Source organism: Embiotoca jacksoni, unplaced genomic scaffold (genome assembly GCF_022577435.1).
Source record: "Embiotoca jacksoni isolate LCO1_2020_lvr unplaced genomic scaffold, fEmbJac1.0.p SCAF_21, whole genome shotgun sequence".
NCBI lineage: Eukaryota > Metazoa > Chordata > Actinopteri > Embiotocidae > Embiotoca > Embiotoca jacksoni.
In genome coordinates, this window is record NW_027185352.1 from 8,251,965 (window position 1) to 8,266,209 (window position 14,245).

General features: G+C 40.8%; 1 protein-coding gene across 1 annotated transcript; it reads right to left on the reverse strand.

Moving 5' to 3' along the window:
- Positions 1 to 714: 714 nt before the first annotated feature.
- On the reverse strand, positions 715 to 12,452 carry LOC138202721 (major histocompatibility complex class I-related gene protein-like). The gene is made up of 7 exons (XM_069156984.1): positions 12,399 to 12,452; positions 4,748 to 4,835; positions 3,081 to 3,359; positions 2,314 to 2,616; positions 1,578 to 1,685; positions 1,204 to 1,275; positions 715 to 779 (listed from the first exon to the last, which is right to left on the reverse strand). Exons 1-6 carry the CDS (start codon positions 12,450 to 12,452, stop codon positions 1,229 to 1,231), a joined length of 879 nt encoding a protein of 292 aa, XP_069013085.1. The 3' UTR covers positions 715 to 779; positions 1,204 to 1,228.
- Positions 12,453 to 14,245: the final 1,793 nt, after the last annotated feature.

The window sequence follows — 14,245 nt, forward strand, 5'->3', positions numbered from 1 at the left end:
CCGCCGGGGCATCTCTGTAGGGGGCGCTGGCGAGCCATTTGGCCACGCCCACTCGCGACTCCACCAGAATACGACGTTTTTCGCCGGGAGACATGTGTATATCCACTTTCATCAGTTTATGAATATGATAAAGATTCCAAAAAGGAAAATCACTTTACATAAGGATAAAAAGAACGACCAAGAACATTTTTACGAAATACAATAGGGCTTTCGCACCGATGCTCGGGCCCTAACTAGAAAACAACATTTTAACTGATGCTTAAATTTTGGCATTGATGCAACCTCATATTGTAATTTCATGTTTTTACTTCATGCGTTATATTCTGAGTATTAAATTAACAAATGATGTCATCATAACTGACTAATTAGCATCAAGCACCACAGTGATGCAAAACTCCCTTCATCCATTTCCTGTGCTGTTGTTCAGCGGAGTTAAAGAGGACTGGAGTCAGTCGCAGCTTTATCATTATATTGAACATGTTTGATAGTGTTTTACTTCATCATCCTTAATTGATTTATCAATGTTGAAATATTTTACCAGAAGAAAATCCACCTTTCAATATGTCATCAAAATAATTTTTGTCACCATTTATGAGTTTGAAAAATACCTTGTCAATTAATGTTTTGGTTTTATTTCCTCTGAATTTCTATAACTAGAATCACACCACTTTATTCACTCAGTTTACAATTCGAATGACAAAGAACCAATAAATTCCCAGTTTATGGAGAAGAACGCGGCGACATCGCTCCTCGTTTCAGGCTAAGATTTGTCCATAAACCTAAAGACACAAAAAGAAAAAAAAGATGATATATAACAGAAAATAATAGCCAAGAGAGAATTTTATTGCACAAAACCGAGTATTTGTTGTATCATTAAGAACTAAAATATGAAAGATCCATATAAGTATTTAACTGTTTTGCTTTTGAGGCACAATTATTTGTTTTATTTTGGTTGAACCATTTTGATAAATTGGTTCAACCAGATTTCTAAATCTTGATATTAAAAGTTATTATTTATCGAACCTTTTCTCACTTAACATAAAACAGCTTCGCGTTTGTTGTGAAAATATAATTGACGGAGAGATTTTGTTCATTACAGATATTTAACTCCAACATGTCAGCGAGGTTTTGACAGTGAAACACTCGTACGGTTCCTCTACACATTTTACAAGGACACTTTCTTCAACATATGAAGCAACTCACCTGTGTGCAGGGTTGTGTTTGTCATTTAGGCCGTTGGAAGCATTTGCTGCTGGACCTCACGGTTCTCCACAGCTGGAAGGTCAGAAACATTTTGGGTTTTTTAAGCTATAATACATGTGAGATAAGAGAAAACTAAATCCAAACAGGTTTTAATTATGGGATAGAGGGCGCCTGTCTGAAATGACAAGAAAAATAATTTCAGTTGTTAATAGTTGTACATTATTTTTATTTCCTTTCACTTCTCCCTTGCATCGTCCTGTTATCATTAAAACCGTAGAGCTGAGGATTACATCGCTTAATGTTGGTTGAAACTATTTTAAGTGTGTTGGGAATAAAGGTTTGTTTCACTTTTACATAAAAATAATATGAGACACAGTTTCTGTTTTGGTCTCTCATCATCTTGTAAACAAGGAATCCAATCGCAGCGAGAATAACAACGAGAACAACCGCTGCGATGACGGTGATCATGATGATGGGATTCCCTGCTGATAAAACAACAACAAACAAATCACCACCGGAAGAAACAAAGCAGGTTACAAGAAAGGAACCTTCACGTGATAATCAGGGAACAACATGTTTGTCCTGCTTGATTTCATTTATCTGAACATAATTCCTGCGTCTGTGCTGACGTCTCCTCGATTAGTTTTGTTGGACCTCATTTGTGAACCGTGTACAAGCACAATGAGAGCTGCTAACAATATTTGAATTCCTGTTGAAGTGTCAGTATGCTGCACTTGGCCAATATATGTGATTCAGACTGATGTATTTAATCATACAGTACATTTGTTCACCCATTTATATGTATAACTCCTTCTATCCATCTTCCAGCACTATTTAACAGTTAGCTAAATACACAAGATACAATTCTTTAATTGTGTTGAAACATGGTCTGAAAAAAGTCCTAAAATTTGTGTTTAAAAGCACTTAATTTAGTTTTCATTATTGGCATTGTTCTGTATTAATTAAATGTGATTAAAGACAGGAATGTGTCACATAATGATCCCAAACTGGCAAACAAAGGATTTAGGCCTTAAAATTTAATTTAAAATAAAACTGTAACAGTAAACTAAATGTGTTTCCCACATTCATCCCTTCTGATTGAAGTCTTACCTTCATTGGTCCTGATCATTGCTTTGTCCAGGATGATGATTTGGTCCTCGTTGACTCCAGAGAGCTGAAACACACACTCGTACCTCTTCCAGTCTTCAGGTGGGACAGATGTGCGATCCAGGTCGACACTCTTCTGGAAGGTGCCATCGTTGTTGTGGAGGATCTCTCCCTCGTCGACGCCCTCATGAAACTCCTCTCCGTCTTTCCTCCAGAACATCATGGCTATGTCAGGGTGGAAACCTGTAGCGTGGCAGGTGACTGGAGAGGAGAAAGTCTTCTGGAGGAGAGACACTGAGGGAAGCTCTGCAGAGATAACAAGACAGTTTATAGTTATATTATTATGAAGTAAATATTAATGTTACTGTTTCTGTTTGATTTAATGTAGTTTGAAGACTGTAGTTACACATATTATTACACATAATGTACCAAATAAAAGGGAATGATGATACAGAAGAGAAGGAAAGATGTAGAAAGAGACATGAGGAGGGAGTGAGACAGGTTAGAAAGGACAGACAGAAAGACACAACTGGAGGAAAACAGTGGTCATAAATATGAAAGAGAGTGACAGAGAAAATGTGGTGAAAAGGAGAGCGAGGCAAAGAGGAGAGAGAGGAAACCACAGGAAGAGTAAATGGATGTAAACAGAGACACAGAGGGTCTTTGTATGTTGGTTCATGTTTACTGTGATGTTACTGCTGGTTAGAAACATAAGGAGGCAAATGAAGACTGTTGTGTTCATGAAGCTGCAGCAGGTCATGTGATTCTACCTGTTCTCATCAGAGAGCTTCTTCCATAGTTCACATACTTCTTCAGCCACTCAGGACAAATCTGGGTGAAGTATTTCTTCTTCTGTGCGATCAAAGCTTTGTCATTCTCCCACTTGAGTTTGGTGATGACAGCCTGTTGTTGTGGAGCGATCCATGTCTGTGTCTTCATGTAAAATATTACGAAGTCTTCTCCATCATAACCGTGCTGATGATATCCATTAACCTCTCCAGTCTCATCATCCCATTCACAGCCGTACATCCACTGGTAAATGTGGACACCTGAGACAGAGACAGAGACAGAGACATAGACAGAGACAGAGACAGAGACAGAGACAGCATTAAACCAGAGTGAGATCACAGCACACAAACACAGCACACACACACACACACACACACACACACACACACACACACACACACACACACACATACCACACACACACACACATCACAAACACACACACACCACAAACACACACCACAAACACACCACACACATACCACACACACACACACACACCACAAACACACACCACAAACACACCACACACATACCACACACACACACACACATCACAAACACACACACACCACAAACACACACCACAAACACACCACACACATGCACACCACACACAATAACACACACAACACACAGACACACACATCCGCACACACACACACACACACACACACACACACACACACACACACACACACACACACACACACACACACACATCACAAACACACACACACCACAAACACACACCACAAACACACCACACACATACCACACACATACCACACACACCACAAACACACACCACAAACACACCACACACATACCACACACACACACACATCACAAACACACACACACCACAAACACACACCACAAACACACCACACACATGCACACCACACACAATAACACACACAACACACAGACACACACATCCGCACACACACACACACACACACACACACACACACACACACACCGCGCACGCACACACACACACACACACACACACACACACACACACATACCACACACACACACACACATCACAAACACACACACACCACAAACACACCACACACATGCACACCACACACAATAACACACACAACACACAGACACACACACACACACACACACACACACACACACACACACACACACACACACACACACACACCACAAACACACCACACACATGCACACCACACACAATAACACACACAACACAACACCACACACACACACACACACACACACACACACACACACACACACACACACACACACACACACACACACACACACACACACACATACACACACACACATACCACACACACACATCACAAACACACACACACACCACAAACACACACACACACCACAAACACACCACACACATGCACACCACACACAATAACACACACAACACCACACACACACACACACACACACACACACACACACACACATCACAAACACACACACACCACAAACACACACCACAAACACACCACACACATGCACACCACACACAATAACACACACAACACACAGACACACACATCCGCACACACACCACACACACACACACACACACACACACACACACACACACACACTGAGGTGGAGTCCTGACCAGCAGACAGATTAAACCTGATCTTGGATTTCACATCACATCCTCTGAAAGTCTGCAGCCAGTGGATCAGTCCAACAACGTCCTCTTCCTGTGAGACACCACAGACCAGACGCTCCTGAGGTTTTTCTACAAGCTTCCACTGAAGGAGAGTTTGAGTCCAGGATGAATCACTCGACTCCACCTGCTCAGCCAGGACAGTGAGTCCTGTTCAGCAGTGTGTTACTACAACTGCTCACAATAAACCAGAGACCAGCAGGACCACTGTGGAGACTGGGAGGCAGTCTGTGTCCTCATCTCATCTCTAGTCCGACTATATTTAGGACTGGAACACATTATTCTCATCATTATCAATTCATATATTTATTCTTTATTAGTTAATCAATAATGAACTATTTTAAAAATGTCAGTGTAGCAAGGTTTGTGCTACCGGGGTTTCTCCTGGACACAGATGACGTGCTCAGTCAGACGTTCGGGTGTAAAATGCCTTTATTTGCCTGGCCCACACAACAATGTCTCTGTGCAAACGTTTTTTTCCTGAGCTAACCACACCCTGCCACCACAGTCAGAAAACAGTTAAAAGGAGAAAATGTTAATATTTTATAAAAAAGATTTTTTTTTTTTTTTTTTTTTTTTTTTTCTTTTTCCCCAGCACCCTCATGGTGCTGGAAAAAACAAAAAACTCCAATGTGGCTGAATTACAACAACTCTGCAAAGATGAGTGGGCCAAAATTCCTCCACAGCTGTAAAAGACTCATTGCAAGTTATCACAAACTCTTGATTGCAGTTGTTGCTGCTAAGGGTGGCCCAACCAGTTATTAGGTTTAGGGGGCAAACACTTTTTCACACGGGGCCATGTGGGTTTGGATTTTTTTTTTCTCCCTTAATAATAAAAACCTTCATTTAAAAACTGTATTTTGTGTTTACTTGTGTCATCTTTGACTAATATTTAAATTTGTTTGATGATCTGAAACATTTAAGTGTGACAGACATGCAAAAAAATAAGAACTCAGGAAGGGGGCAAATACTTTTTCACACCACTGTACATAGTCAACGTAATAACCAAACTAATAAAAGAAACTCTAAACTTCTCTGGGGAATAGATTCAAATATTTTATAATTTAGCCTCATTAAAAAAAACTCAGCGCTGAAACAATAAACTACTATTCAAGTTCAGGAGGTTGTTATCCATCGTGAATGTGTGTGTACATACTGACAAACAGAAAATAGGCTTTTCACACAGCTTTAGTGAATGATGGGCTATTGGATGCACCAACAAAGCAGGAAGTCAGGTAGCTTTTTTAGCCTTTATGTCCATTTTGATCAACTGTTTTGAAACTCCATTTTTTTTTTTTTTTAATTACACTTGATGAAAATGAGGCTACTATTTTTAAACACGTTTTTTTTTTAATAACACGCATTACCGATATCAATATATTAAGGACTTCTCACCGAGCATGTGATTTCTCTTAAACAGTGACAGCACACAAATTTATACTATACGAACAATGTTCAGTGAACAATACACAGTGGTGGACCAACAAGGTTTAATTTAATCTCTCATTTAGGTGTTTTTTTTTTGTCTTTTTCTTCATTTATTTATGTTGTGCTGCGTAATTATGCCACCACGTTAAATAAAACCAGCTCGGAGTTTTTCAAAACTATAAGACACACACACAAAAAAACTTTTCAGAAACAGACTTCAGGTTGTCGTCGTTTAAAAATATTAGAAATCAGTGATCAGTCAAGTAAGTCCTGAAACTAAACATCAGAAGCATCAAACGGACCTTAAATTCATATTTACATCAAGTTTAAAAAAAACAAATGACAACAGTTGTGATCCAAAACATCAACAATTAAAACTGCAAGCAGTGATGTACGGGCCCTCGCACTCTCGCGCGCCGCCTCCCCGAAGCCGCCTCCCCGACGTGCAGCGCGCGAGGGGACCGTGTATCCCCGATTAAAGTTGCTATTTTTGTCTCGTTTCCTGTCTCCAGCAGGGAACGCTGGCGAGCCGTTTGGCCACGCCCACTCGCAAAAACACATCAGATGTATCGTCTCTCTCACCACGCCGGATGCATGTGACACGTTTCGTGAGGTTTCAAGCATCCTTTGACCTTAAACATCAACTTCCTGTGTCACGGCGAGACGTCAAACTTTGCCGCATCATCACGACGATGCCCATTGACAAAGTCGAATGAATGTCTCAATATATCATCAACTACATGTTTAGGTTATTGTGACCCGACTTCAGGTTCATATGATCAACCAGCTCGACGTAGAACGTGAAAGTATGAAAAGTGTCATTTCCAGTGGCCAACAGGGGGCGCTATGACTATGAGCGAATATTACCCCACAGGGGTCTTCAGGGCGGGGGTGTTATCATACCTGTGATGTTTGGAGAAGGTCGGTCCATGTACATAAGATTTAAAGCAACTCCTAGTTTCATGGCGAGACGCTCAAAATGGCCGCCTCTTTACGGGCACACACATCGATGAGAACGAATTATTTTAAGAAGATTTAATCCCAAACATGTTTTCTATCCGTAGAACCTAAATTCAAATCGGTCTGACAAAATCCCTCGGAGGAGTTCGACAAAGTACAACGTGTCAGAATCGCCCGAAATGGCGACTAAATTCAAAATGGTGGACTTCCTGTCGAGTTGACGTAACGGTGCAATGTAACTTTTTTGTGCGTCCAGGTGTGATACACGTGTCCACCGGATTTGGTGGATTTAGGTAAATGTGGCCGCCGGGGCATCTCTTTAGGGCTTTCGCACCGATGCTCGGTGCTCGGGCCCTAAAAACACTGCATATCTTTGTGTTTAAGTAATTCCCTGAAAATGTATGAGAGGCGTCTCTAAACTGAGTGAAATGTTCGAGCCAACACACAGTGTCTTCTCTGACTGCACCCTGCCATCAAATGAAAATAATCCAGATGTCTAGTGCATTATTTCTCACACAGGTCCCCAAAATACAGGCTGACACACTGTAATTGGTATCCTTGGAAACTTTTGGGATCTCCACTAGAATTTAAAGACACGTCTGTGGGTTTGAGCGATGCTTCGGTGCGCAGCATGAAGTTAGACCGACTCACTGACGGTTTCAGGACAGATTAGGAAGCTAAATCATAAAAACAGCGAGTGTTTTGTTTCCTTTTGAGAAGAAAATGTGGATTTATATTCTATGTCTTGTCACTTTTAATTTTACATGCAGGGATTTATTTGCAACATGTTTCATTTCAGAGCATTTTTACTCGACGTCTCTGCATTTGTCCTCACTTTAAATTCCAGCCACCCCTCACATCTTCATGTCTCAGATCATTAATCATGACAGCTGCCTGTTGTGCTGATCAGGCAGAATCACAGATGACCTTCATCTTTTCAATATACTGTAATTTCAGTGCTGCTGCGTTGCTAACTGTTCCCACTAAAAGAGAAGTATTTTTGTTCTCATCTGTCAAAAAGTTTAATACTTGCACACAATAGTTGCTGCATCATTTAATCTGTTCCTTGTTGCTCAACTGGGAAGTCTCTCATAAATCCACTTTGTGAGCAAATGTCCTTACTTGAGTAATAAATTTGATAAAACCAATGATATGGTTCTTTTTCTTGCCAGCTCTAATATTTAATAGCAGCCATTTGTTCCAGTGTTGTGGGCCTGTATATCCATTTAGAACCAAACTCTTGCAATTAATCCTCAGCATATGCTTCAGCCGTGGTGACAATCAAGTCATGCATGATTGATGTCTTCTTGCAGGCAGTGGTGCTAACATTTGACAGATGCGTTCAGGATTTAAAGCCCGTCTCCAACCAGCTGGTGATGGTGTCATGTTTTTTTATTTAAAAGCAGACCAAAGCTTAGACTTACTCTGTCATGAAGCTGGCTCTCTTTGAAACTGGCTAGATCACCATGGTAACTGATGCTGCAAACTTTACCTGGTCCGGAGCAGGTTATGTTGGAGATATCGGATCAAAACGTAAGAAAGTACCGCCTACTGACCAATCAATTCTCCCTGAAAATTGTCATCACCAATCGGAGAAGATCCAGTGGAGCTCGGTACGTGGAGTGAAACAATCCTCTGAGGAGTGAGACAAAAATATGCACATGTCATATTCCGATCTTCCTGTGCACATTATGGTATGGTGATATTATAGGCTAAATCTTTCAACCCCAGCAACACATTCACGCAGGTGGCTATTTTTTTGCACATCCTTCCATCATTTAACAGCGGCAGATGTGCTGCTTTCAGTGTGGATTATGTGTTTAATTTCATTCGAGTTTTTTTAAGATTATAGTTTGCTCCTCCTCCTTTTTTTGCTCTTCCTTTTCTGGCAGTTAAAGTTACAATCTCAAAATTCGGTTTTGTTTTCTTTGGTGGCACAACTCTCACTAAGCTGTGATTGCAGCTGTGTTTTTGGACTTCCCAGAGATCCAAACAGAGCCGCCTGTGTGACGTCGTTTCTTTGTCTTTGGATTTGCTCTTGTTTTTGAAGTTTCATTCTGTAATAATTGATTTTTTTTTTTTCTTCGTGTATTCGGCCACAGCAACCGTTTATTAGCAACACTAGAGGAGACCAGAAAAACAGTACAGCGGTTCTTCTTCTTCTTCATCCCAGTGCACCACTGAAGTCACAAGTAGGCTGACAGGTGAGACTGTTGCACCACTTGTGACTTTTCCCAGGAAAGTTACCACTGACATGACGCCTGTTCAATTCATAATACCACAAATGCCATGGCCAGTAACACTATTGTGTTTACTCTAACTTTACAGACATTACAGACAGAGATTATCACTTTAAGTTTATATACAGCCAATGATGCTACAACAACTTCCTGTTTACATGGTTGAACAAACAAAGCCTCTGGTAGCTGGAGGAGGAAATGTAATAACAGCTTGTCTGACCTCTTTGTTTTCTCTGTTATCAAATCATCTCTATAATTCTTCTCTGCTCTCTTTTCAGTTCTTAAATCCTCCACATATTGCTCAGATTTCATCTGACTTTGAGAAGGTTAAGGGTAAATTGGGCTCTATTTTTATCATTTTTCTTCACCAGCCTGATAAATTCTTGAAATTTGTGTCTGGCAGAACCAAACAATTTCTCCACTGACAGCATCCCGTTTTTCAGACCGCTGCTGACCTTCTGTTCTTTCTTATGTCCGTGTGGCTGTGTGCTTTTTGCAGTCAGGTCAACAGGCCACCTCCTGATCCCTCTGTTGTCGGGACCTACGCACCAAAATCTATCTCTTTTCTCAAACTCTTCAGCCGGCCCTCTCTAACCAGGTTGCTCTGTACCAGTCACAACACGACCTCCCCGACCCCAATCAGTCACGAGTCAAGCAAGCACGGTCCCTCTCAGAATTTCAAAAGCCCTCCACACTTCTCACGCTGCTTCCCCCTTTTCATGGTCCTCATCCCTGTTGACCTGTTTCGCCGTGTTTGGCAAAGCCAGCCTTGTTCTGGTGTCTGACTGCAGACCCCGAGATGTGACGATTCAAAAGAATATGGTCTCTTTCTACCTGACTGATCGCATTGATCAGGTTTTATTGCTGGGATCCTTCAACTGCTCAGTCTTTGGCTCCCTCCTTGCCTTGCTTTCCAAGTACTCAATTGATCTTTCCCTCTCAGGTAAAATTTCCTTTTATGTCTCAGGCTGAAAATGTTCAGACAGATTCTCCTTCCCTCTGACCTAAATCCAGATCTGAGTCCTCACATGTGATCTAGAGTTTCTGTGCTCAGAGTACCACCCTGACATGATATATCTGAAACTGAGCCTGGCAGATCAAATTAAATTGTGGTGCTACGAAAAGATTTTTCTTCCCTGTACCGACAAAAACACTTTAAAACTTTCAGTACTCGGATTTGTGATTACAGATTTTGTTGTAATGCTCAAGTTGTGCTCATTTAAATGTGTGCCTGAGAAATTTGAACTCACCCCGATAAAACATTTTTTAATCACTCATTCTTTTGTATTTTATGCTTATCATGTGCACTCAACATGAAAGCGTATCTTACAGCCATCTGTGTGAAAATGATCTTTCTGGACGCTAAGGCAGCTTTTAGGAGGAGACTTGTGTCCCAAAGCCTTTTCTGCTCCTGATCACTAAAAATGAAGCAAACGCCTTTCTTCTATCACCAGTTCAACTCTAGTGGTTGTAAGCGGGATTTTCTTTGCTGTAACGGCATTAAAATGATCCAGTTTTTCCACAAGAAAAACGACTAGAGGAAAATCTGAAACTTTATAGCCCAACTTTGGGTTGCTTTACTGTTTTTCTGCTTTCCTCCCCCTCATTGTGTTTTTTTTGATCAGCATTTCTGTTTTATGTCTTTTCATTTCTTGCTTCAGTTCAGGCAGTTGTATTAGCATGCTTGAGACTGCACAGACTTGACAAACTCTGAGGAGGGTCTCTCTGGTAAAAAAAACCAAACAAACAACCTTTGTCCCACTTTCCTAAGAAGATCCCTCTGTTCTGCCTCCTCTCTCATGGCGCGCCTCCGCTGCCATCACAGCCTCCGAGCCCCAGAACAAGTGACCGGCTGCTCCAGCAGGCTGAGGAGCTTTAAAAACGAAGCACAGCTGTAGGTGATTTCCTCCTAACAAGCGAGCAGCGCCTGCAGCTCAGCTCGTTAGCGATGGGTGGTTAAAAAAATGAACATGAATCAAACTTTTAATCATTTAAAAGTGTGCTTTTTAAAGCAGCTCAAACAGGATGCTTTGTTACTCGGCAGACAGGCATAATATAATAAACTTGCTGAACATTCATGTTATTGTCTTTTAGGTGGTTGAGTCTGAGCATTTCAAGTTGTCCAATACACCTGCAAGCTTCAGCTGTGCTGTTGTTGCGTTCAGATGGGGTTGTACTCATCGCGTACGCGAGAACAGTCCATATGAACTCGTGGTTTTCGTGACGCTGAAACTCAAAGATTTTATATCAGCCCCGAGTTCACAAGTTGTAACGTGTTTGCTGACATTAATGGAAATGGCAGAGGCCAGGCAAGTAATTTTTTTTGCTGGATGTTAAGCTAACATATTGTAATTTTATTCATGGAGATAATAGTGTGAGTCTGAGGAAAATGTTGATCTTCCCAACGGCCTCATCTTTCAAATCCCTGTTAGCTTGCTAAATTGTTAGCCTCTGAGGCTTCTAGACGCTGTCCATGTTGCCGTTGCCTTTTTAAAACTTAACCACTTGAACGACAAACATACGGCGCAATAAGTTTCATTTGAACACAGCATTGGTTTATGACTAAACACCTGCAAGCTTCAGATGAACTGTTCCCAGAAACACAGTCTGTCCTACTTTGGGACATTAAAACTCGGTTCTTCATTCCAGACATTCTTCAAAGATCTGAGAGGTCGAGACACTTCTAGTCTCAGGAAACCATGAAAATCTGAGCCGACTTTTTTTTGTTTGTTATTAGGCCTACTTCAGTTTAGATTGCACATGTTCTTGAGTGATCATGTCAGTGGGTAGCAATTTGCCCTGATTGCTGACACTCCTGACAATGGCCTCAGTGTAAAGTAAAATCTGGCTTCACTTCTGCCTTTTTTTCACTGCAAGAGATCTCTGAATGAATCCTTTCTCTCTTTCTGTCTCTGTATTAAACATGCTCAGTGGATATGTGATAACTTCAGCATGGCCATCTTCACTACCCTGATCCAGTAGCAAACAAACCTACTCTCGTGTTTCTCCACACCTGTTACCATCGGCTATTTCGGTATTTCTGACATATTATTTCTGTGTTGGTCTATAAATATTCTTTGGGCTTCTGACTTCACTTTATTCCTCACACTGACAAGGAGAGTAACATATCTTAGAGTTTTGAGGGAAAATTAAGCCTGAATACATAATTTAGTTCTATCGACTAATCCCCTGCTGCTTTTGTTTAAGTCTTGCCACCTTATTTTGTTACGACAAGATGAAGCAATTCTTGTGAAATAAGAAATCGGACCAATTCTCAGAGCAGCATAAGCTGTGGAGAGACAAGTAATCTATTGTTAAAAGGATTTGGCTCCTTCTTAGCTTTTCTCTCCTTCAGCCAAAACCAGGACTTGGAAATCACTGCCTTTGTCGCCAAAATAGTTCACAAAGCGGGTGAATTAGAGATTATTAGTGAAAAAAGAAGAAAGTGCAGGGTTTAGTTCTTCAAATAGAAATGCTTAGGGTTTAATCGGGGAGCTAAACCACTTGGAAACATGAAGGATAAAGATTTTATGAATATGAAAAATGTTATTAGAGGACAAAGAGCAGTTGGGGACAGTTTCATAGATCAAAACTGAATCTTTTCTCTGACTGATGAGCAGTAAAAATGCATGCTGCAGTGCTATTGATGCTACACCACTGCCCTCTGCAGGATATACCAACATCATATTATATCTTTCTTTAAGTTAAGTATTTTATTTCCTGACTTGAAAAGGGGTTCTGCATCTTTAATGGAAGCATATTTACAGCTGAAAAGTGGATTAATTAAATTATTCAGTGTCCTCTGAGAATTATGTTGAATTTTCCGTCTTATAGTACATAAACTTGGATCATAAGAAATGTACTTTTAATCCAGTCTCCTCTGCTTTTAGAGGGAAAAAGAAAATCATATCAGTTTCGAAAGCACTTTTCTGTTATGTCATGCTAGTTTATGTCCTGTGTAATGGCAGAAACACGCTGTGCACCCAGAACATGTCCTGACTCTGTGCAGGATGGCTGTGCATGATACAAGGAGGATCTCTGGCTCAAAGCTGTAATTGCTTTGTGGGATACTGTTAATTTGATTCAGAGAATTTAACCACCTCCTGAAATCAAGTGAGGCCTTGACAGATTTCCCAGTTGTCACCAGCTTCATTAGCCGAAGTGGCTCTCCGGGGGAATTTGGCTGTTTTAAATAAAAAAAAGTGTCTGAGTAGGACCACCCGCGCTCAGAGAATGAGTTTGGCACAGTTTTTCTTCATATCAGAGTTGTGACTTGCTCACATGTATTTCCTGTCATATCCCTTTTTTGTAATTTACAATGTCTTTTGGTAGTATCAGTAAAAAAAATTATGTTGATTTCTCAAAAAAAAATCTGATCTTAAAAATGTTATCCGGGAGGGGTGATGTTTACTGGCACCCAGCCTCCCGACTCCTCCCTCCACTCTTTATCTGTACTGCAGTGCAGCTCGACCTGCCAGGCCTCACAAGGTTAACACTGCCTCGAGGTGTCAAAGTCACTGGGAGGCCCGACAAATGAACAGAGAAGCCAAATCTCTGAGATATTTTTCCCACAAGCACGGACATCCTCTTCCTCACCTTTTTTTCCAAATGATCGAGAGAATTTTTAAAATCTTGGTTTGAGTACTGTCGGGTTTTCCAAAATATAATCATCAAAACTCATTTTCAAACCTAAACATACATACTCTATATTGATCTTTTGAATTGTTATTTTGATAAATGAGTGAACCTTTTCTCAGCTAACAGATTAATTTAGAGAAATGGTCGTATAAGGGGTTACACAAATTAGACTGGAGTC

Coding starts and splice junctions, on each gene's coding strand:
- LOC138202721 (XM_069156984.1), bottom strand. CDS start 12,452: ATGGTAACAGGTGTGGAGAAACACGAGAGTAGGTTTGTTTGCTACTGG. Junction 4,836..12,398: donor TTGTTTGCTACTGGATCAGG/GTAGTGAAGATG, acceptor GGTGTCTCACAG/GAAGAGGACGTTGTTGGACT. Junction 2,617..3,080: donor AAGCTCTCTGATGAGAACAG/GTAGAATCACAT, acceptor TTATCTCTGCAG/AGCTTCCCTCAGTGTCTCTC.